The 24987-nt window shown below is 37.0% G+C and overlaps 1 protein-coding gene across 2 annotated transcripts in view; it reads left to right on the forward strand.

Annotated features, from left to right (window-relative positions):
- The window catches only part of LOC135481077 (glycerophosphocholine phosphodiesterase GPCPD1-like), a 32208-nt gene extending 7221 nt beyond the window's left edge, over positions 1–24987 (forward strand). For both annotated transcript variants that reach the window (XM_064761009.1, XM_064761008.1), the window contains exons 2-16: positions 1363–1787; positions 2603–2763; positions 3049–3105; positions 3893–4236; positions 5379–5544; positions 6117–6252; positions 10060–10114; positions 12406–12498; positions 13151–13225; positions 15900–15936; positions 16806–16921; positions 18265–18395; positions 19666–19798; positions 20962–21122; positions 22436–24987. In XM_064761009.1, coding sequence (XP_064617079.1) covers positions 1636–1787; positions 2603–2763; positions 3049–3105; positions 3893–4236; positions 5379–5544; positions 6117–6252; positions 10060–10114; positions 12406–12498; positions 13151–13225; positions 15900–15936; positions 16806–16921; positions 18265–18395; positions 19666–19798; positions 20962–21122; positions 22436–22580 — 1962 coding nt within the window. In that variant the 5' untranslated portion in view covers positions 1363–1635 and the 3' untranslated portion in view covers positions 22581–24987. The remainder of the gene's footprint in view (positions 1–1362; positions 1788–2602; positions 2764–3048; positions 3106–3892; positions 4237–5378; positions 5545–6116; positions 6253–10059; positions 10115–12405; positions 12499–13150; positions 13226–15899; positions 15937–16805; positions 16922–18264; positions 18396–19665; positions 19799–20961; positions 21123–22435) is intronic.

Consider the following 24987-nt stretch of genomic DNA (forward strand, 5'->3'; position numbering starts at 1 on the left):
GAACCTCACACGAAAGTTTTTCTTGGTATTTTGGGGAAATTTTCTAAAATTTAAAAAAATTTATTGGGAAATCCGTATCTTTTTACTTTCCCCGAATAACAAAAAAGAATCCCTTAGCCAACTGATTCTGTTTCGTCTGGTAGGGCCTAATTCAAAATGTTCTTTTTAAGGACAATCTCAGGGTATTACATGCACTGTAAGACCTTTCCCGGATGCCAGGGCTGCTTGCGTGACATGTACATACGTTTACATTTATTCACAGGATCATGCCAGATGTGTAGCTACGTGAAGCAGGCTGTTTCACAACTAAGTGTGTTAACTGGGCTATGTACAAAAACGAGACGCAGGCTAATGTAGGTTAATTCTATTCGTTGTGCCCAGTTCTTGAAATTGCACTCAGGGTTTTTGTGTGAAATATTCACATTAGCTTACGTATGGTTAGACTCGCGCACACTGATGTAATGTAAACTCCCAAAGAGCACGTATGTAACAGCATAATGGTTTATTATGCATGGTTTGTAGAATACACAGTGCTATATACATGTACTAGACCAGTTCTAGGTTATCACCCATCATAGACAGAGGAAGCGTTCTGCTTAGGTTCGCCGCACTCTGCCAGTGCAGGTTATGGATATACTTGTACATTCAGTTACCCAGCAGTGGATCATAAGTAATGTCACAGGACCCACGGGTGACAAGCTATAGCAGACATTACTAGCGGTAGGGGCCTCCGTGGCTCAGTTGGTTAGCGCACTAGCGCAGTGTAATGACCCAGGAGTCCCTCACCAATGCGGTCGCTGTGAGTTCAAGTCCAGCTCAGACTGCCTTTCTCTCCGGCCGTAAGTGGGAAGGTCTGACAGCAATCTGCGGATGGTCGTAGGTTTCCCCTGGGCTATGCCCAGTTTCCACCCACCATAATGCTGGCCGCCGTCGTATAAGGGAAATATTCTTGAGTACGGGGTGAAACACCAATCAAATAAATAAATAAATAAATAAATACATTACTTGCGGTATTCTGATCAGTGTGAAGCCAGAGCTGACCAGGACCATCTCCTATAGCGGCATACCCTGTTACCGATGTACAGCAATGGACCACTAGGCTTGGCCAAGTACATGTTCACAGTTGCTTCCATGGCTGGAGTACTGCTTTCCTCCTACGCATACATGCAATATTTGCGCTGTTAATGCATCTGGCTAGCTGCATTAAGGGGGTAATGCAATGTAATGGGTAACCAGTGTAAAGCAATTGGACATGTTGGGTAATGGTTTTTTCCAGGTGACAAATGTACACAGTGAGTTAACACATGCACGTTCCAAGTCTTTATTTGCATGAATATAATCATTTCTTAATTCTCATTTCAGGTTTTTGGCTTCCATGTCTGAAAATGGCGGCTCCCGAATTTAAACAGTCACATTTACAGCACCATCCACAGACACTGTGTCACATGACCAGATTGTCTGAATTTGAGACTGTTTTGGAGCAGTTGTGACCTTAAACTCACCCTTAACAGACTGTTGCATCGGTGCCATTTGAAATCATGGACAAATACATGTGCTAACAAGTACAGCCAAAGCTAGGAGGGACAAGCTGAGGACTTACTCTCGTTTGGTTGTGAACTTTTAATATCTGTGAAAATGATGAGTTCCACTTTTGATGTGACCTTCAGGGTCAAGGTCACCACAAAGCGAGGTGAGCAGGTGTGTGTTGTTGGTGACTGTGAGCAACTCGGTGATTGGATGGCCCACAAGGCGCTGCCGCTCAGCTTGGAGCGCTGGGATAATAACGAGTAAGTAATTCAAAATGAATGCTATTTGAAACCATGAAACAATTGTTGTTGTTTTTTTCAAACACATGAATGAAAACTTTAATTTTGCCAAAACACAAAATCACATTCTCACTTGTAACTGATGCGTTTTTTTACAGTTTGATTTATTTATTTATTTCATCGGTGTTTCACTTATACGATGGCGGCCAGCATTATGGTGGGAGGAAACAGGGTAGAGCTTAGATGAAACCACAACCATCCCGTAGGTTGCTGCCACACATTCCAATGTATGGCAGAATAGGAAGCCAGCATGAGCTCAGCTAAACATGAACTCACAAATTCTGTTGTGTCATTGCGTCATGCTGGCAAATTAACCACCTCGACCATGCTGGTGCCCCATTCATTTTGGTGACTAAACTTACATATGCCCTTAAATTTCGTCCACCTGATCCTGGGGGTTCTATTGAGTTTAGAAAGGTGTTTTGAGCTTTGCTTGAAATATGGGATGATATTCAACTGGAAAAGGTGCTGCTCCAGAAATAATATTTTGCCACGATTATTTACCTCTATAAATGCACGTGTGGGTCAAATTTCAGGTAATTTAGTGTGCTTGTATAAATAATTAAATAAATTCCAGGAAAAACTTTTGCACCCATATAAATTGACCAAAGTAATTTTGGGGCATTCAGCCCCCCCTCTAGTTATCACCAGACACTGAGTGCAAGTGGCCTGAGGGGTCTGCAATAGGTAACACATTGGTACCCTTGTTCCCAGCTTGAAGCAACCATCTGATAAATAAATAGATGTACATGTAATGTACCTGATGTTCGTTACAGGGAGATTTGGTCGAGGGTGGTAAAGCTACCTGGTCATCGTGACTACCAGTATCGTTACTTCCTGTGCACGATGCGGGAGTCCGACAACGAGGATTCAGACAAAAGTGTCCTCGTCACCAAGTGGGAGACCAACATTAAACCACGGACTTTTTCTCCGAGAGGTAAATGTTTTGTTGAGCATCCATGTAACCTGACCTCATCGGAAAAATAAGAGTACACTCGTAGGGACATTTATATTTACTTTGGCAAATGAAAAAAGATGGGGATTTTGAAATCATTGTCTAAGACAATTTTTTTTTTAAATCTTAATAAAAGCCGTTAAGATTTTTTTCTGTCAAATTATGCCCAATGAACTTATTTTTAATGAAGGTCTATTATGAGAATGACTCAGTTACACATAAGAGTGAATTTCTGTTCTCACATTTCCTCTCTTCTCACTGTTTCAGCATATTGTATTCACCCTGAAGATTGTGAGACACAGACATCTATATTTGGTCGTTTTGGTAAGTCGGCAAGGACATAAATATGGCAAGGTCGTCAGTTATGCAGTTATGAGTAGCCGTGTTAATGTCTGCTGTATTTCCTCATTGACTGAATAGTGAGAAGTGTTACAAGACATATAGCTTGGCTAATTAGAGGTTGTATCCCCAAATTGTGGGCTGGATATTTGGGGGGTTGCTACCTTAAATAATTTAGGTACTAGCTTTACATGTTTACACTTTATCCAAGTATTAGATCCAAACTTCCTCTTCGGTTATACCTGGGAAGGTCTGCCAGCAACCTGCAGATGGTCATGGATTACTCCTGAGCTTTGCTCAGTTTCCTCCCACCATAATGCTGGCCGCCAGCTTACAAGTGATATAGAAGGTCTTGCAGCAACCTGCGGATGGTCGTGGGTTTCCCCCAGGCTCTACCCAGTTTCCTCCCACAGTAATGCTGGCTGCTGTCGTAAAAGTGAAATATTTTTGAGTACGGCATAAAACACCAATCAAATAAATAAATGAATAAATACAAATGAAATATTCTTTCACTGTGTAAAAAAACAATCAGATAAGTGAACAAATTTATGGCTGATCACTGAGTTCAAGTATTGAAACTAAGCAGTCTCCAAATCTTAGTTCTCACCAGTTTACTAAGCAATACTATTTTTTGTGGTGAGGGTAGGGTGGAGGGTCAAGTGAATCTGAATAATATATTTCATAATTGTTAGTAATTATTGAAACTAAACTAGATTTAGTTTCATGTAAATTTTCATGTAAATAGACTCCCATGATTTTTCTTTTTTTACAGACGGACGAACCAGTGTGTCTCGAGGGTGGCTAACAAGCCAGACGGAGATTCAGCTGCGTTTCTACGGCAACCCCATCCAGATGTGGAAAGCCCGTCATCGTGAACAGATGTACCGCATTAAGTGCACCGCGCTTGACCACCGCTACAAGGACTTTGTGGATGTGGAAAGCGGACTCGAGGAAGAAAGTCGTGATGACCTCCCATCATGCTCGTCTACACAGTTGTGGATCTCCGTTCTGAACGACCAGGAATCGCAGCCTGAGGAACCACACATGCACGGCAATCTGCTCCGCGATGGAGAGTACATGGTGTTCAGGGCCCAGACTTTTGAACCGGAGTACCTGGTATGTGTGGAGGAATATCTGGAGGATTAAATATTTATATACCCATAGTATAGGAAGTTGATTGTGGTTGAGTGTTTAAGACGCTTGTCTTTCAGTAGTTATGAAACACACAAGGTGCAGGTTCAATCCCGGCCTCGGGTAGGGAATTTATGGATTCTATCACCCTCACTGACAATAAGTGGTCAACAATGCATGAGTCACCATTGATTTGAGACCATTTGTTTTGCAACACTCGGGTGTAATATCTATGTCAGATGTGGAATAGTTTATCAGTAGTGTTGCAATACAAATATCAACCCTTTGCTGTGTAGGGCCTCGTACTTTGCATTGAGGTGGGGCCTCCGTGGCTCAGTTGGTTAACGCGCTATCACAGTGTAATGACAGAGGAGCCTCTCACCAATGTGGTCGCTGTGAGTTCAAGCCCAGCTCATGCCAGCAACCTGTGGATGGTCGTGGGTTTCGAGCCTGGTTTCCTCTCACCACAATGCTGACCGCTGTTGTCTGAGTGAAATATTCTTGAGTACGGTGTAAAACACCAATCAAATAAATAAATAAATTTACATTGAGGTGCCTGCAGCCTTCTAGTTAATGTAGTGTTTTAAATTTTCACCTTTTGTCTGTGGAACTCCAGACTAATAGTACATGACATTAATGATTTTGCTCTTGAGTTGCCAAAAAATCATGTTGTATGGATACCAGGGCCTTCTTTCATAAAACTTCTTATCTTGTTGTGCTGAAGCAAATAGGTTTTGCTTGGTCAACACAAATGTAATGCTAGGCTTATGTAGTGTTTGACTTCACCGTTTTGGGGAATCACTCCATGTAGCGACCTGGGCAATTAACTGAACTTTAGAACTTTGTGAAAGCAGGCCCTGTATAAGAAAGCTAGCAAACCATGAGGGATTAAACAATGGGTGACTCGTAAAACTTCTTCCTACATGTATCAGGACGGTCCAAAGGTGTAAACTTGTTTGTTCTTTCCCTTATTATGTCACAAATTATCGGTGTACGTGTACTCATAAAACATAAATGAAGTACACTGAAACGTCACAGAAGAAAGCAGTGTGTTCAGCTGTCATTTGGACTTTCTGTGTATCTTGTCCACGAGTCTCCCATTAAACGTTTTTTTTGTCTTGTTGTAGGGTTTCCAGTTAGACTTTTATGTACACAACCCGTCTGGTAGTCCTGAAGATGTGCCCAAACATGTGGGCTACTCCTATCTTCTACCCTTTCACATCCAGGACACTTTGGGCAAGAAAACTGTGCCGATCTCTGGCTTAAAGCACAAACCAATTGGTCAAATCAGTGGTGAGTACCCTGCTACAAGTGTTGCACTCACGGTCATTATGGCAAAGGGTGTCACTTTTGTATGGGTACAGTATATTTGCATTGTGAAGAAGAATCAGGCCCTGCATATGAATTTTAAAATGCAATACAATGGGTTTCTTGCCCAATGTCTGTGATGTTGTGATGTGATTGATGTATGCAAAACACACTCATTGTTTCTTGCATGTACCATAAATGCTGCATCATTTAATTGTATGCCAACCTTCATTTCGTAAATAGACAAGTTCAAGTATTCCAAGACCAAATAAAGTACAATTGTAATACCCACGTGTTCAGTTACAAGCTGAACTTTTATTGAAGCTGGAATTCTTCATTTCATTCAGGATATCTTTTCCCAGTGTTATCATACAAGTTTCGAGTAAATTGTCAGCAAAACTTTGTGTAACTGTATCAGTATATTAACCTGTCTACAATAGCTCTTTTTCTTTATATGCTTGTGAATAACTAGTCATTTGAATCACCCTGATCCTTTAATTTCTTGAAATAGAATTTAAGTTAAAAGCTTACAAAAATGTCTGCATGTATTCTTGTAGTGGAACATTTCATTGCCAAGCCAATGACCAACTTCCAGTGCTCGATGGAGACGTCCTTTGCGCTCCACTGGAAGCGTGATCGCGGTCCTCTGGACATCGGGCACCGTGGGATGGGTGTCAGTCACGAGAGCAAATGGTAAGTAAACTTGACAAAGGGAGGGACCCGTGGGTACATCATTATCCAGCAGCAGACTCCCCTCATGGTGTTAGCCTTAGGAGCTAAGGGTTCTTGGGTAAACATCAAGAAACCAGATTTTGGGATCTAGATATTTCTGATTTTTTATTTTTTACAGTTCAGCAAAAATAATTTTCCTGGTTAGGCTGAATAGTACATTTGCCACAATTACTTCTATTCAGATAACTTTTTTCATGATGTAGACTTTTGCGCTGATTTCAGTCTTGCTACGGGATTTATATTTTGTGTGATTTTAAATTTATAAGGTTTTAGGCTGGAGCTAAGTTAAAGACATCTCCTTAGGGTGTTGCAGGTTTTACTCTGGAGTTTCACACCATCACTGCACAGATATAAATTTTTCTTTGTTATTTTGAGCGTTTATTTCACCTTTGCCAGCATGGTCAGTTGGTTATGACAATCAACTGTGAACATTGGATTTTGGGCTTATGCTATGGATTACAATTTAGTGATTTTAATCTGTTCCTTTGGCTGAATAAAAAATATATAGATGGAATTTGCTGGGCTCCTGTGATCTTGCGATTCATATTCCCTGGTTAGTTGAAGTAATCGGGAGCAATTAGATTGAAGGTGACCAAGTATATTTGTTTATTTTTGGGTACCCTGGACGGAAGGGTAAATTTGATGGGTGTTCGTCATATTGCATGCATTTCAGGTCAGGTTGACACAGCTTTTATGGAAAACTGTTTTTTTTTTCCTGCTTGTCTGACAATGTTTGATGTTGCAGTTTGGAGAAATGGAGGCTAGGGGTGAGGGATTTAATTATGTAATTCTTGTTTTACTCCATACTTGTGAATATTTCACTTCGACGACGGGAGGTAGGTTGCTGCTGACCTTCCCACGCATGGCGGAAGAGTAAGCCAGCACGAGCTTGATGAACTCACAGCATCGGCAGTGGTGAGAGGCTCCTGGGTCATTGTGCGACTCTGGCATGCTAGCCACATCTGCCACGGAGGCCTTGGGAGGTTTGGGGATGTCTCCTTTCTTGTTCAAACTGTAGTGGTAAAGATGGTGTTTTTAAAAAAGCACCTCTATTTTTGGCATTTATAATCATTATTAACAGAGCAGAGACTTGCCCTATGTCTCTTTTTACTTGCTTCTCTGCAGTTTGATTGGTACTCACTTTGGCTTGTTTGTTGTATTAATGCATTTAGTTGTACAGTAAGCTTTGTTGATTGTTTGTGTACATTTTTGCCCTAAGGATGCTGTGGCATAGTATCTGAGGTATGGCAAGTAGGTTAGGAACAGAGACAGGCTCCATGTACAATCTGTTCCTTTCATGTTACTCATGTGAATTCAGTTACAGACTTTTATTTGTAAAGTTTACTTTGTAGGACATGACATGGTTAGTGAAGTGAGGTTTTGTCCTGGGATCATCTTTCTTTCACAGGTGTCTAAATCTTTTTGTTTGTCTCTGAAGTTTCAGTGTTTTTGGTGAAGTTCACTTTTTACAGAAAAAGGATATTTCCATGAGTTTGTCGAAGGGATCTCTAAAACACAGCTTCAGTGATTTACTTAACAGGGTATTTTTTAAAGGTGAATCATTGATTTAAGTGCATGGCCTGGCAAGATGTGCATCAAGGCATGCTGGGTTATCGGGGGTCAGTTTCATGATGCAGATGGTAAATGTCCTGTAGTTTTGTGATTCCTTTTCCTCATTCTGAGAATTTTTTTGGAGGTTTGTTTGGAAAGGAAGAGTATCATATACTGAGAAAATGTAAGTTTCATAATCAAGAGTAATATTTTGCTTGCCTTAATACAGCCCTTTTTTGGAAGGACAAGATTTTATTTTGTTTACCGTACTTACTGTTTAGTAGCACTTGGCAAAGTTCACATTGTCATTGTAGCTAAGGGCTTACTTTAGGAAATGTGCTTCATGAAGCACATTTTTAAAATGTGGTGAGGGTTTTTGCAGTACAGTTTCAGACTGATCAAATGTAACAGTAACCATGATGTACACATAGTTACAAGTAACCAAATAATAGGAGATCCTTTTCAAATTTTGAAGAAATTGTCGCAGCTGTACTTTATTGTTCTGTTGGAACGCTCATATGTTAAATGCTGTGGGTGCTGAGGCTTAGGTGTGGAAGGAAGCAAACAAGGTGGGTGGATGTGTATTTGGGTACCTGTATGTATTTGGGTGTGCGAGTATGTGTTGGAAGAGCATGATTTGGTTGAGAATGTCAGCTGACTCAGGTACAAGTAGATACACTTATTGGAACATTGAATGTTATGAGACCTGTCGCGTTTTACATAGGAACACCGCTGTTGCCAGTCTAGGCTTACCATTCACCTGGGACTTTTCTTCATATTCTTGCTTGTATTGGTCAACCAAAACTTGTGACCACCAACCTTTTTGTACAATCGTAAATACTTTCAACCCAGTGTAGTGTCAGAAATGTGAGCTGAGAGTATTGCCCTAATGGTTGTGGGAAAAAATTGACATGGCCAGGACAGTATGGACCTACTGTAAGACTTCAACTTTTTCAATGTCTGAAGCGCTTCTTTCAGTGGAATTTATTCATACAATTATCATGAAAATGATTTATTTATTTATTTATTTATTTATTTATTTATTTATTTATTTGATTGGTGTTTTACGCCATACTCAAGAATATTCATGAAAATGACAACAGAATGATTTGTTTGTGTCACTACAAGATGCAAGCTTCCAAAAAACTGTAGCAAAGAGTTTTTTAAACTTGGAAGGTTGTAGCAATGCTGTCTATGCGAACTGAGAACTGGGATCAGTGTGACACATGGGAAGAGTGATTATTAGAACTCTGATTTAAGTAAGAATTGTAGTAGGAACAATAATGTAATTCTGTAGTCATTCAGCTGCCTGTTGGGATGTACTTGTGGTGTTTTGAGTGCATAGAGCTATCGGCTCTAGAAAACGTGCTGTTATGCTGAAATCGCCCTTCTTGTCACCATATGACAGGTGGAACTGTCAACATTTAAGTTGTGGAAACAGTGATGTAACCATGAGGGTGCTAGAACAAGTGGATCTGATGGAAACAAAGTACATGTGCACTGTAAAAACAGCTGTACATGTACACTGTAAAAACAGCTGTGCATGTACACTGCTGTGCATGTATTTGACCTAAAATTTTGCCCAGAACTTAGATGCTCATTTTCTTCTTTACATGAGAAGTCTTCAGTTATTCTTAAAAATGCGTATTGAAGCTTATTTAGAAAGTACATGCAGGATGACATCGATGTGGAAAATGAAAGTTTTAGCACCAGAAATAATAATTGTGACCGATATTTGCAAGTAAAAATGCACCTGTTGGGGCAGATTTTTAAGTCAAGTATGTCTGTATTATTATGTTAGAGTAGAGTATGGCTGGGCGTATCGAGCCATCATTGAAAATTGCTTTGTTGGAGGTAACCACAAACGATCAGATAAAACTGTAAGTCATTAGGAATATTTGTCTTTTTTTTTTTATTTCAGATATTAATGAAAAGAATTGGAATTTTGAAGAAAAAAAATTTTTACGTAAAAATCAAAAATTTAAGTTCCATGAAAATCCCAATAAAAACTGAAAAACAAAAATAAAATCAATAAATATAATTTTTTTTGGAAGGTGGGTTGGGTTGGGTTGGGTTACCCCCATCAAATGTATTTGTAATGATGACCTTGAAGAGAGAGTGTGTGAAAGTGTTAATTGAAGAGTGAGCATTTTGATTGTGTTTAAAAGGGAGTGCCTCTATGTGATGCCCAATATCTTGAGTAACCATATCTTTCAGGTTAGCGGCCGTTCGGGAGAACACTGTTGCGTCTCTGGCAGCTGCATCTAGTCACGTAGGTCCTAAGAGATGGTCATAAGCTTAAAATTTAGAACAAATTCTAATTCACTGTTGAACTGTTTTTATGTATTTCTTTTGTCATTATTTATCGTTATGATGATCAGCAGTGGTATCATGGTGATTGCTGTCAATACTACTAACCCTGATTTACTACTAAAATTTATTAAAAAAATTTCTGTTCTGCAAATGTTTTCGTTGTGGAAAGGTAGGGCATTTGTGCAGTTGTTGTATATTGATATGTACAAGGAAGATTGGGTCTTCTTTTGAGAGCTTTTAGCAATCGTCCGTGATACCACTGCACATATGTTTTTCTTTGCTGTTGAAATACCGTTACACTCATAACAATTATTATCAATGAAAACCTTGTACTGTTCGAAAAGACCACTCTGGGTTTCCTAATTGTTGTTTAACATCTATTGTTAACTTGGTTATCATATTCGTTGGTTGATATGGACATGTTATTGTAAAGTTGTGTCTTAACCCTTCATTGTTGAGCCATCATCACACAAGTACATTTAAACTTTTTTTTCATGCAAACACGTTCAAATTCCAATATCATCATTTCTGTCAGTTTCATTGCTTCTGTTGTTCTGTTCACTTATAGCAGTGTCATTGCTTATATCCATCACACATACTGTAGCCATTTTAGCAGTTGCCTCACTTTTTCCAATCTTATCAGTTCTCTTTTTCTCTTTTTCTTTTTGTCTATTCTTCTGGTTCATAATTTCAACCAAAACCGCATTAGTATACAAAAAACATACTACATGTACATTACTTCACCTTTGTTAGATCTTTGTGACTTCTGCATCTGTGCTTCCTATAAACTGTTCAGTTAATACTTTTCTTTTTCTTTGTGATCACATTGCCTTTCCATGTCCATTCTTACCAAATATTTGCACATTCTGCAATTCCTTCCTGTGTGAGTTCTTGTTTTGAAAATTGGTCTTGAGGCTACTGACTTGGAACATCCATAATGTTTGAGAGGGCTGGTAAACAAATCATCACCTTATACCCAATATTTCTCATACTTTTCAATTTCTCTATCTATATTTTTGAAGACTGAAAGTACTACAATATTTACAATTACATATCTTAAACATACCCTTCTTGTAATGCCCACACTCATTCACCCCACTCACTCCTGAAGGCTCATTTCTACATGCACTCTTCATACATGTACATGTCTCAGCCGTGTCACAGTTTCATATCCTTCATTTATCTTCTTTACACTTTTGCTCTTTACAACTCGCGTGCTAGCATTCCAAGTTCACAATAACATTTGTGTGGACAGTTTATAATAGTAATATTATTATTGTGTTCACATAACGTTCATATTTTCCAAATTAACACATAATGCTCCCATGTTAATTCTTTCTATTTCATGTTAACCTTTTGTATTTTCCTTGTTAGCTCCTTGCATTTTCCATGTTTACACACTATTACTTGTCCATGTTTACACATTATTACTTATCCATTTTTACACATTATTACTTATCCATTTTTACACATACTTATCCATGTTTACATTTTATACTTATCCATGTTTACACATTATTACTTATCCATATTTACACATACTTATCCATGTTTACACATTATTACCTGTCCATGTTCACACCTACTTATCCATGTTTACAGATAACAATCACATGTGTACTTTGTGCGTTCTATATTTACACTTCATGTTTTACATGTTCACTCTTCATGTTCTCCACATTCATATTCCATGTGTATTTCGTGTGTACATTTCACATTTTCCTAGTGAACACTTCACACAAATCACCCTTGTTCACACTGAAGAACTTGACAACAGCACACAATAACAGCACTGTCCTGTAAAATGATGACAATGATGATGATAGAGTAGTTAATGAGGACAGCCACATCATACATCTTCATTATCATTACCAATATTTTTGTAGGATCTTTAGAATTTAGTGGCCATATTAATTACAGGTAGAGTTTGGTGTGTATGGTTAGTTACCTGTCATTGCTAAGATATTCATATATGTACATGTATGTAAATTAATGATTTAACACAAAATAAAGTTGTACGTAGTTATACTTGAACCTTTTTGCCTTAATTAAAAGTCATGCGTTTTTTTTGTGTGTTTTGGGGGTTTAAATCTGAACAGTTACAGGTGAAAAGGTTCAAGGATCAATGAAAATTAATGCAATTCACACACAAATTCAATAAACACCCAAACATCCACTTTTACCAAATGCAGTGTAATAGTGGGTGTGGTTGTTACCATGGTAACATTATGTCTTTGTGCTGGTTGTCAGGGGGCGGACTTTGTGGAGTTTGATGTACAGCTGAGTAAGGACTGGATCCCTGTGGTGTATCACGACTTCCAGGTTTGCCTGGCCATCAGGAAGGTGAGTAATGAGTCCTGCAGATACAGGTCTGTGTTTTGTGGATTTTTGGATCCACGTAACCAGGGTCACATGAAGGCAATTACTGTGTTTCGTCTAAAGCTTGGCCTGAAAAATAGTTCGAAATTGGCCTACATTTAAATGATTAGACAGTTTAAAAAATGTTATTGTTTGGATTATTTGATACATCCACTGTTAAATAAGAGCACTGTGAGGAGTAGGGAAGCTTGGCTGAAAATTGCAGTTATTGCAACCTAGACAGAAAGAAGACAAAAATGGCTGTTGACAGATTTTTCCACTTTTACTGTCCTTGAAAAATGGGTCAACGATGATAGTGTGGGTGTTTGAGCCTAACATTCATGAAAGACCACTTGTCTTTCACCAGTATGACGTGCCTGTGTCACATGTGAGAAGCTCAACAGGTACAAGTTTAGTGGTTGGGCCAGAACTCCGTTTTCCTCCACCTATAAAACTGACAGTCATCGGATAACCGCAGTACTCTTAAATGTGGTGTGCAACAACAGTCGGATAAATGAATGAAGAAATTGAAAGAAGAGACACTTTTTGTGAACTTAGATTATGTAATAAGTTATTTTCTCTCATACAACTTTTTACATTTATCAGCACGATAAATGGATTTCTTTTCTATTTTCAGCGGAAAACAGAAGAACATGAGCTGTTTGAAATCCCAGTGAAAGATCTTACAGCTGAAAAGTTACAGTCCATGAAGGTTAGCCTTTTTTGTAAAACATGGGGAATATGCATAAAAAAGGGAATGTGGGAAACATGGAAATATTCGTGCACAAAACAGGAAAAGTGTAAAACATGAGGAATATTCATAAAATAAGGAATGTGGAAAACATAGGAAATATTCATGTACAAAACAGGAAAAGTGTGAAACATGAGGAATATTCATAAAATAGGGAATGTGGGAAACATAGGAAATATTCATGTACAAAACAGGAAAAGTGTAAAACATGAGGAATATTCATAAAATAAGGAATGTGGAAAACATAGGAAATATTCATGTACAAAACAGGAAAAGTGTGAAACATGAGGAATATTCATAAAATAGGGAATGTGGGAAACATAGGAAATATTCATGTACAAAACAGGAAAAGTGTGAAACATGAGGAATATTCATAAAATAAGGAATGTGGAAAACATAGGAAATGTTCATGTACAAAACAGGAAAAGTGTGAAACATGAGGAATATTCATAAAATAGGGAATGTGGAAAACATAGGAAATGTTCATGCACAAAACTGGAAAAGTGTGAAACATGAGGAATATTCATAAAATAGGGAATGTGGGAAACATAGGAAATATTCATGTACAAAACAGGAAAAGTGTGAAACATGAGGAATATTCATAAAATAGGGAATGTGGGAAACATAGGAAATATTCATGTACAAAACAGGAAAAGTGTGAAACATGAGGAATATGCATAAAAAAGGGAATGTGGGAAACATAGGAAATATTCATGCACAAAACAGGAAAAGTGTAAAACATGAGGAATATTCATAAAATAAGGAATGTGGAAAACATAGGAAATATTCATGTACAAAACAGGAAAAGTGTGAAACATGAGGAATATTCATAAAATAGGGAATGTGGGAAACATAGGAAATATTCATGTACAAAACAGGAAAAGTGTGAAACATGAGGAATATGCATAAAAAAGGGAATGTGGGAAACATAGGAAATATTCATGCACAAAACAGGAAAAGTGTAAAACATGAGGAATATTCATAAAATAAGGAATGTGGAAAACATAGGAAATATTCATGTACAAAACAGGAAAAGTGTGAAACATGAGGAATATTCATAAAATAGGGAATGTGGGAAACATAGGAAATATTCATGTACAAAACAGGAAAAGTGTGAAACATGAGGAATATGCATAAAAAAGGGAATGTGGGAAACATGGAAATATTCATGCACAAAACAGGAAAAGTGTAAAACATGAGGAATATTCATAAAATAAGGAATGTGGAAAACATAGGAAATATTCATGTACAAAACAGGAAAAGTGTGAAACATGAGGAATATGCATAAAAAAGGGAATGTGGGAAACATGGAAATATTCATGCACAAAACAGGAAAAGTGTAAAACATGAGGAATATTCATAAAATAAGGAATGTGGAAAACATAGGAAATATTCATGTACAAAACAGGAAAAGTGTGAAACATGAGGAATATGCATAAAAAAGGGAATGTGGGAAACATGGAAATATTCATGCACAAAACAGGAAAAGTGTAAAACATGAGGAATATTCATAAAATAAGGAATGTGGAAAACATAGGAAATATTCATGTACAAAACAGGAAAAGTGTGAAACATGAGGAATATTCATAAAATAGGGAAATTGGGGAAACATAGGAAATATTCATGTACAAAACAGGAAAAGTGTGAAACATGAGGAATATTCATAAAATAGGGAATGTGGGAAACATAGGAAATATTCATGTACAAAACAGGAAAAGTGTGAAACATGAGGAATATTCATAAAATAGGGAATGTGGGAAACATAGGAAATGTTCATGTACAAAACTGGAAAAGTGTGAAACATGGGGACTGTTCAAAACAGTGAATACTGAGTATTTCAAAAGGACTACAGCTTGAATTTGTAGTTCCGATTGAAGTGTTAATGTTTTTTGATGAACATTCTGTTCTGACAACTCTATAATTACTATAAGAGCTGTATGAAATTCAGTATTTTTTATTAAGAATTAATTATTAGCCTTTGCTAATATGTGCTAGAATCTGGCAGGTAGAACCTGTGAGTGGTCATACGTTTTCCCCAGGTTGTGGACAGAGTTTGGTTTCCTCCCACCATAATGAGTTAAACACTCTTGAATATGGCAATAAAACTGTAATCAAATAAATAAATAAATATAAGTATTTGAAAGTGAACATGCACACTTCCTGCCTTTTGTACAATGATAATGTGAAGGATAATGCAATCAGGAAAACCAGCCCCTTCTGTGGTGTCTGATTTTTTATAACATTTTGTGTGTAAATTCATTTTGTGGAATCTCAAGACAGGCTCTGGAACCAGCCAGAGGCTTTTTTCAAGTGTTGCATTTTAAACAGTTCCTTTACTTTGATTAGCTGTTGGTTTCTGCACAGTAAAAACTTCAAATATTTCCTGATTTAGATATACGTAAATGTTTTTTTTCACAGATTCATTTCCTGCGTTAAAGTCTAGAAAATATTGTAATCTATATGTAAATTTGCATATTTCTAATGGGATATAAATTATCTGAATTATTTCAGTGCGTCGTGTATATTTAATAGAGACCCAATCCATAACGCATACATCTAATCCAATGAAGTGTTTGTGTGTAAAGTGATGTTTTGTTGGCTCAGGGTTACGATGTGTTGATATTATGTTTCACAGGTGGCTCACCGAACAGAGAAGACCCTCAAGCATCTAGGTGAGTGCAGACATCTGCTATTGACTTCTGATGCCAGGTTGGCAGATTGGCAAATATATATATGACCTCTTTTTTTTTTTTTTGTTCACCAATCAGAAGACTTTTATGTATATGCAGCCACATTTTCGCTCTCACCTTCATTCACATTTCTGTACATTTGACTGTTCTTCAAATACATTATAGCTGCTACTCCATTTGTCTTTTAATTCACATTCCTTCCCCGTTACTTTGGCAGTATATTCTTCCATTCTTAAGTATTCAGCTTTTTCTTTAAAGTAGATTTTCTACATGTGATGGTATTTGGATTTTTTTTTTGTCTCAGAAATCGACTTTTTTGCGAATATAGCCTAAGTAGTGTTCATTATTGTTTTTTCATTGGATAAGTGTAGAGTTACTGTAGCATTGTCAATTATTTTGCACTATTTTAGAAACGTTTAAGAAACAGAATGTAACAGTTTCATGACATTTCAATCTGAGATAAGTGCCATTATACATTAGTAGTTATCTTGTAGAAGTGCCATTATACAATAGTAGATATCTTCTAGAAGTGCAGTTATACATTAGTAGTCATCTTCTAGAAGTGCCATTATACATTAGTAGTCATCTTCTAGAAGTGCCATTATACATTAGTAGTTATCTTCTAGAAGTGCCATTATGCATTAGTAGTCATCTTCTAGAAGTGCCATTATGCATTGGTAGTCATCTTCTAGAAGTGCCATTATGCATTGGTAGTCTTCTTCTAGAAGTGCCATTATGCATTTGTAGTCATCCTCTAGAAGTGCCGTTATGCATTGGTAGTCATCTTCTAGAAGTGCCATTATGCATTAGTAGTCATCTTCTAGAAGTTATCTTCTGTTTTTTAACTTCAGATATTGACTTGGAGCCAGGAGACCTGCAGCCCTTCCCCACACTGGAGAGAGTGTTTGAGGCCCTAGACCCTCATGTCGGCTTTAACGTCGAGATCAAATATGCTATGCAGGATAAGGTAAGTAACTGTTCCTTTGCTGTGTTAACTGCACATTATCTCATGAATAAGAAGTAATCTGTGTCAGCTGAACTTGTTTTAGTTTAAGGTTTAGTTTGTGAAAAGAGACACACATGTCTTGTTACACTAACAGATTTCTTACTAACTATCAGATTATATGACAGACTTTGCACAAACTTAAAAATTATTGTATATTACTGTAATTCTTCAACCTTCTCGCAAGGCGACCTTTCTTCAACCTTCTCACAAGGCGACCTTTCTTCAACCTTCTCACAAGGCGACCTTTCTTCAATCTTCTTGTGCAAGGTTATTATTGAGCCATATTTTGAAGGCATTATTGTCTGTAGACTGATAAAGTTATACGTTTTGTGAAGCCCTGAAATTGGCCAATCCAACAAATGTAGTTTTGTCTCCATAATCAAACTACAAATGTGCTCAAATTGTACTGATAGTTGCTTTTTCATCTGTGAAAAGGTGGGGGAATTGGGATAATTCCCCCAAAAAATAAATGAACAAAAATAAGCTACTGTATTTAACATTGAATAAATCACTCGAATTGGGGTAATCTCAAAAAAAGAACAAAAATAAACTGCCATATTTAACTTATGTTGAATAAATCACTAGAATTGGGGTAATGTAAAAAAAACAAAAAAAAAAACAAAAATAAACTGCCATGTTTAGCTTACATTGAATAAATCACTCGAATTGGGGTAATCTGAAAAAAAAAGAACAAAAGTAAACTGCCATATTTAACTTATATTGAATAAATCACTAGAATTGGGGTAATCTAAAAAAAAATGATCAAAAATAAAGTTTTGTATTTCACCTAAAGTTTAGTTTTTTTCTAATGACATAATTTGTGGGATTCAGCCACTTAAGAATTTTTGTGTAGTTTGATTAAGAGATACTTATCAGAAAAACTTGAGTGTCGGCATTTTCTTTTTTTCATTTGTTAACTTGCTTTTTCCCAACGAAAATAATGTTCCTTTTGTTTATTGTTCTTAAAAACTAACAACACAGACGCCACTGCACACCATGGCTTAGGCAGAACTACATGTAGGTAAAAAGGGAAAAAACAGAGTGATGTTAACTACAATTTATTTGATATCACCGGGGTAAATTGCTGTGTTGTAATCATCTTTAATATATATCACATGATTGCAAAGACCGTACATGGGAAGGTCTGTCAGCAACCTGCGGATGCTCGTGGGTTTCCCCTGAGCTCTGCCCGGTTTCCTTCAGCCAAAATATAGAAATATTCTTGAGTACGGTGTATAACACCAATCAAATAAATAAATAAATCAATGCAAAGGGATATAACTCATGTCTTACTTCTCTTACAGACGGGTAAATTTGAGCAAGATCATTACTTTGAGCGGAACATGTATGTGGATCGTATCTTGGAGGTGATCATGAAAGAGGCCGGCACACGAAGAGTTGTCCTCTCTTGTTTTGATCCCGATGTTTGCATCCTGTAAGTGAAATCAAGACGTGTCCTATAACAGTGAACGTTTTCTGGATTATGCAAAGCAGCTGGGTTTTTTTTTGAAGTGAATGTTACTCTGATTTGAACAGGTTTTTTTTTTTTGGTTTTTTTTTAATTTGTGTTCAGTTCAAATGATTAATGGGCTCTCCACCTGAACAAAACATTTTAGGCTTCAAAATCTTGGAACTGTGCATCAAAACTGCATCCTTTGGTCGAATTTGTTGACAGGACTCATTTTAACTGCACCTTAAATAGGCCCCTCTTTAAAGTGAAACAGTCACCTCTATTAAAGTAAAAGAAATCTAAGATAAATCTAAGAAGCAAGATTTAGATATTAGAATTCTATGGTAGGCTTTATGAGCCATACTGACGGTATCTAAGAACTCTTTTTTTTTCACCTGATGCTCACCAGAAGGAATGAGTTTTTGAGAACTTTATTTCAGTAATCTGTTACTTATGGGTAAAAACAGTTATTCCAACATTCAGTGTTGTGATTATAGTTGGAAAAACTTCTTACGAAGTTAGTGTTCCTAAACTCTGGTAGTATGGTCCATAAAGTCCACCTTAGAATTCAAGTTTGAACACCTTTACCTCTCTTCAAAAAAATCTGTTGAGTTAAGCAAGCACCTCTATTGAGTTAAACAGTCAGCTCTATTTAGTTAAGGAAGCCTCTCTATTAAGTTTAACAGTCAGCTCTATTGAGTTAAGCCAGTACCTCTATTAAGTTAAACAGTCAGCTCTATTGAGTTAAGCAAGCACCTCTGTTAAGTTAAACAATCAGCTCTATTTAGTTAAGCAAGCCTCCAGCTCATGCTGGCTTCCTTTCCAGCCATAAGTGGGAAGGTCTGCTAGCAACCTGCGGATGGTCGTGGGTTTCCCCCGGGCTCTGCACGATTTCCACCCACCATAATGCTGGCCGCCGTGGTACAAGTCAAATGTTCTTGAGTGTGACGTAAAACACCAATCAAATAAATAAATAGTTAAGCAAGCCTCTCTATTAAGTTAAACAGTCAGCTCTGTTGAGTTAAGCAAGCAGCCTATTAAGTTAAACAGTCAGCTCTATTTAGTTAAGCAAGCACCTCTATTAAGTTAAACAGTCAGCTCTATTGAGTTAAGCAAGCACCTCTATTAGGTTAAACAATCATCTCTATTAAGCAAGCACCTGTATTAAATGAAACAGTCACCTCTATTAAGTTAAACAAGCATCTGTATGAAGCCAAACAGTCTGTAACTGAATGTTGTGTTGTGTTCGTAACAGGTTGAGATTGAAGCAGAACAAATACCCAGTCCTGTTCCTCACCCAGGATGTGGAGAAGTGGGTACCCTTCATGGACAAGAGAACGCTCAGTATTTCAGATGCTGTCCATCTGGCACGAGCTCATCAGTTCCTGGTGAGTCACTGTAGTAAATAGATGGCAGCTATTCCATTCAAATTCCTTACCAGAAATTTTCTTCATAAGATTCTATTGGACCTTGAAATTTAGATTTTGAATTTTGGTGAAAGATTTTTAATCTAGGTGATGTTCCCATGCTTATTGATTGTCCTGGCTTCCTCTCCGGTCATACATGAGAAGGTTTACCAGCAACTCGCGGATGGTCATGGGTTTCATGAGTCATATAAGTGAAGTAATGAAATTTGAAACCAATGAAATAAATAAGTAAAATGAATGTCAGACATAGTGGACATTCCGGTATAAAGCTGCTGAAAGTCCTTATAGAAAGTACTTGTTTGTGTGTTTGTTTGTTTTCCAATGTTAAATGTTACATTACACTTTCTTAGACTGATAAATAAACTAGTAGAATAGTACCCATTAATCTCCACTTGAAGGTTTATACTTACTGTAATTCTTCACCCTGTCCCCATGTTTCCAAGGTGTTTATTCAGGCATTTTCTAAAGGCATTATTCCATGTAGACTGATAAAATGACACCTTTTTGTGAAGCCATGAAATTGGCCTATCCAACCCAATGTATTTTTCTGCCTGGTTTTCCCCAAAATTAAATTATATTTTTGATTTATTTACAATTGTATTTTTTTCTCCAAAAACTGAATTATAAACATGCTTAAATTGCTCAGAAAGTTGCTTTTTCATATGCGAAAATGTTGAGGAATTATGCTAAATCTATTGGTCCTTGAAATTCTTGAAAACATTGGACACAAGATTCTTTTAAGTTTAGGAAAATATTTTCTTTTCATGGTTGATAACCCTAGGTGTTGTTTTTTGGGAAGGAAATTTTATTTACTACAAGAATGTTACTGTAGGTGAAGATGAATCGGTATGTGCTGCTGGTTGCAAATGAGTATGGGAGTGCTGCTGGTTGAAAATGAGTCTGCAAATGCTGCTGGTTGAAAATGAGTCTGCGAGTGCTGCTGGTTAAAAATGAGTCTACAAGTGCTGCTGATTGAAAATTAGTCTGTGAGTGATGCTGGTTGGAAATGAGTCTGAGTGATGCTGGTTGAAAATGAGTCAGTGAGTGATGCTGGTTGACAATGAGTGTTAGTTATGTGTTTGTTGAAAATAAAGTCTTGATTGAGTAATTGTGTTTATTGACAGGGTGTGAATGTGGAGTCTGAGCTGCTGTTGAAGGACTTGAAACTGGTGGAGACGATAAAGAACATGGGGCTTGTACTTTTCTGCTGGGGAGACGCCAACAACGACCCGGAAGCCATGAAATTGCTCAAAGAGAAAGGGGTGGATGCCATGATACATGACAGGTCAGTATTAAAGCCTGTGAGCACAGAAGCAAAATGACATTAAGTGGGAAGAAGTGCCTGGTTAATCAAAGTTGTACATCAGATTCTGTATTTCGCCTGAAATTTGGTGTGTAAAATGGCATTTTCGGAAGCACATTAAGGCTTTATAGTGTTACTCTTGGTGCCTACACTTGCAGTTTTTGTGGTAAGAAATTCATCAAACTTTACAAAAAAAAACAACAACTTTGAAGTGGCCCTCTTTTAAGGTGAATCCAGTGAAATGTGACACTTGACAAAAAGTAAACTATATGCAGCACTGTAGTTCATTGCCTAATATATTTAGTGAATATCGCTCAGAAACTGTGCAAATACAAATTAAAAACAAATTTAGTTCCTGTAAAAAAAATGCATGTGGGTGTTCACGTACTGACAGCTTCTCTACTCCTCCCGTCGTACGTGGGAATGTCAGCCAGCATCCTGCTGGTGGCCGTGGGTTTTCCCCCGGGCTCTGCCCAACTTTCTTCCACCATAATGGTAGCCGCCATCGTGTAAGTGACATATTCTTGAGTACGGCGTGAAACACCAATCAAAATAAGTAAATATATCTGCTGTACTAATGGGCAGTAATTGTTAATCTTTTCGGATGAAATACAGTTTAATAGACCCAGGATTGTAAGAGTGTAGGGAAAATTCCTAATAATTACAGGTACAGTACATGTATTCAACAAGCTCGATGTTTTGCAAAATCCACACAAAGTTTAAGAAGACATCTGAATGAACATATCCGCAAAGTCGCAGCTTGTCCAGATGAAGTTTCAATACCAGCTTTGCAACATGCATAACTTTTTATCTTGTAATACTGTCGGATATAAATTCTCAAAATTTTCCAGTTCATAGCTCAAAGATAACCATAGTCTAATTGCTGTATCATTGGTTTTGCACAGCTGTGGCATAGAGAATTGAATATCCACCTCATAATAGCTCTGGGCCTCAATCCCAAGTTGTATCATACCCAAGACTTCAGAAGTGTAAACCTTACAGATTCCCCTTGTGTAGGATTTACTTGAAAATTTCACAACTTAAAATACTCAAAAATACTTTTTGCATTTCATTCATTATCTGAGAAGGTATTTCAGTTTTTTGACTTTCTAGGGCCATGCTAATGGCAAATATATGTGTTGATTTTCAGTTGTCCTGTCTTATTGATATTAAACTAACATATTTCAGGGCAGGCCAGGAAACATAGTTCTGATATTCTACTGTCTGTAACTAAGTTTAAGCCTTCTAAGGCATTGTAACTAAACTAACATCCTGTTCTTTTTTTTTTTCTTTAGGATTGATATTTTTAAGGATAACAAGGAGAATGTGTTCAAGATGGAGTACGACAAAAAGATGGAACTTTTGAAGGACATGGGAATGTTGAGAGGAGATGCACACGACGACAACCGTTCTGATAGCTCGCCAGGCTCTTCATCGTAAAGTGACTAGCTGCGACCTTGACCACTGATTCAAGGTCAGGCTTAATGTGGTAGCTTGCGGGTGACACCAACGTCTGAAATGAACAGATGATTTGATCTGCAGATTTTTTTGTTGTCTTCAACAGTTCCATTCACAATGCAACCAACACCTGAACTCTGAAGCAAGCAGAGATAATTTGGAGAAGATTGTTATGGTGTTCACGTACATTTTGGACTAAATAACATCTCTATGAACTCCTGTTTCTTGAGTTGGCTGCTGTAGTTTCTTGTAGAGATGCGCTGTGCCTTTACTGTAGTAGAGACAACTCATGTTGCCTCTTGCACAGACCAGAACAAGATTGTTGCCAGTTTTTGTTGCCCCTGTCGTTCCCTGATTTGAAGCAGGCAACAAAACCTGTTGTTGCTTCTTCAGAACAGAGCTACCAACAATGGTTGGATCTTTCTGTTATAAACAATCATCTATCAAAGAAGGATAAGATAGTTTATTTATATATGATTACTCTTTTCTTTTCTTTGTTTTTTTTTATAATTAGAAACACTAATTATTACATGTCCTACATCGTTGCTTGTTATTAATACATAATTCTGGGGGTGTAAAGTGAGCTTATTTCTCCTGTCTCTATTAAAACTTGGGTGTTTATTGTAGTGCTCATTTGGTTATGAAGAGTAAATTGCATCAGTGTAAATTGCATGGTTAGGTTAAGAAGTTTTCCATTCACAGAACAGTGGATCTTACATATTCCTACCCTTGATCAAGCAGAACTTGATTCCAAAATGTAAAGCTCGCAAATTAATCTCTTAGAAAAGAAGCAAACTAGGCTGATTTTTGTATTGCAAATACAATGAACATGATTTGATATTAATTGGAATACATTAATTAAGCTTTGCAAAGTGAAATTTTTCCATGAAAAAAAAAGAAAACCAAAACTGTTAGAAAGGATATCAGAAAATTTTTGTTGTGGACACATTGGTGTCTTCAGGAACAACTTGCTGAAGTAGGGAATATACCAAAAAACAACAGTTAAACACAAATACTCATGTCGTTGAAATAAATGAAAATGCATCAACCTGAATATACCCCAGAATATACACCATTGAATTTTTGTTTTGTTTAATCATCAAATTGGGAAACATTGTGTCCATATATCTAATCTTAGCTTGAAAGTTTGGACTCGTTTGTATATTTGGTACAACATGTGAGATAAGTGATGATCTAACTGCACAGGTGTGTTATTAGTGGAACTTACCTCATGTTCTTCAGTTTTATGAAGATCTAGGGGTTGAGGTATTGATTTCCAATCATATTCAGTCGCTTATTCATAAATTTTGTATCCACCAAATGGTAATCAATATGTGTTTTGTAAAAACCACTGCTCACATGATCAACATGAATTTTGTTAAATTTATACTGAGTCGACATAAATTTTGGTTACGAAGATATAGAGAATGTAATTTTTGGTTGTCAGAATATCCGGGATGTAATATAGGATTATTCAGGAATTCAGAATGTAATTTTGGGGTTTCCAGATTTCCAGAATGTAATATTGACTTATCCAGATATGCTAATGTAATTTTTGTTTATCAAGATAGCTAGAATGTAATTTGAAGACAGAGACGTTGCCAGAATAAAATTTCTCGTATAAAATCGGATTGTCAAAGAAAAATATTATTTTCTGTTCTCAGAGTATGCATATGACAATTTTCAATACCAAAGAATTATGTCAGATCGTCCAGTTGTACCATATGAATGGCCCAGTAGAGAATGTATATAAATGAATTGTATCTTTGGCAGTGTGCTTTCCATTTGTACACGTACTCTATATCTGTAAACGTTCTTTGGCAGGGTATTTCTTTTTAGGGACTGGAAGATTCTGTCTCCACGTTTTAGTTTCAGGGTATTCAGACGGCAACTTTTTGGAATAAATGTTCAGCTTTTATTCCACCTGCATTAATATGCATGTGAATTTGATACTCCTAACATTATTGTATCCGCCACTCCCCCCCCCCACCCCCCAAAAAAACAACTCTATTATTTATGAAGAATTGAGAATAAATAGCACCATGTTTAAAATCTGTGCTCATTGGTGGAATTATTTTTATCTGGCGTACACAGTGTATAGATAGGTGTGTATGTTTGTGTATGTACACGTTTCAGGTAACATTATAGGATCTGTCTTACCTAAAATAAAGGTAAGCTGATGTGGCCAGGTGGTTTAGTGCCATTAGTATGTGCAAAATTTATTTAATGCCACATTTTTGTGTTGAAATGAAATGTTCCAGAACGTTTGGCGGGGACGCCTGTTGGTGCATTTGTCTCGAATTAAAGTATATCAAGGGTAATAGTAATGAAACATAACATATTTAGAAATATTGTAAATTCACTTATTTTTTTTTTTTTTTTTTTTTGA

The sequence above is a fragment of the Liolophura sinensis genome, chromosome 13 (assembly GCF_032854445.1).
Source record: "Liolophura sinensis isolate JHLJ2023 chromosome 13, CUHK_Ljap_v2, whole genome shotgun sequence".
Lineage (NCBI taxonomy): Eukaryota > Metazoa > Mollusca > Polyplacophora > Chitonida > Chitonidae > Liolophura > Liolophura sinensis.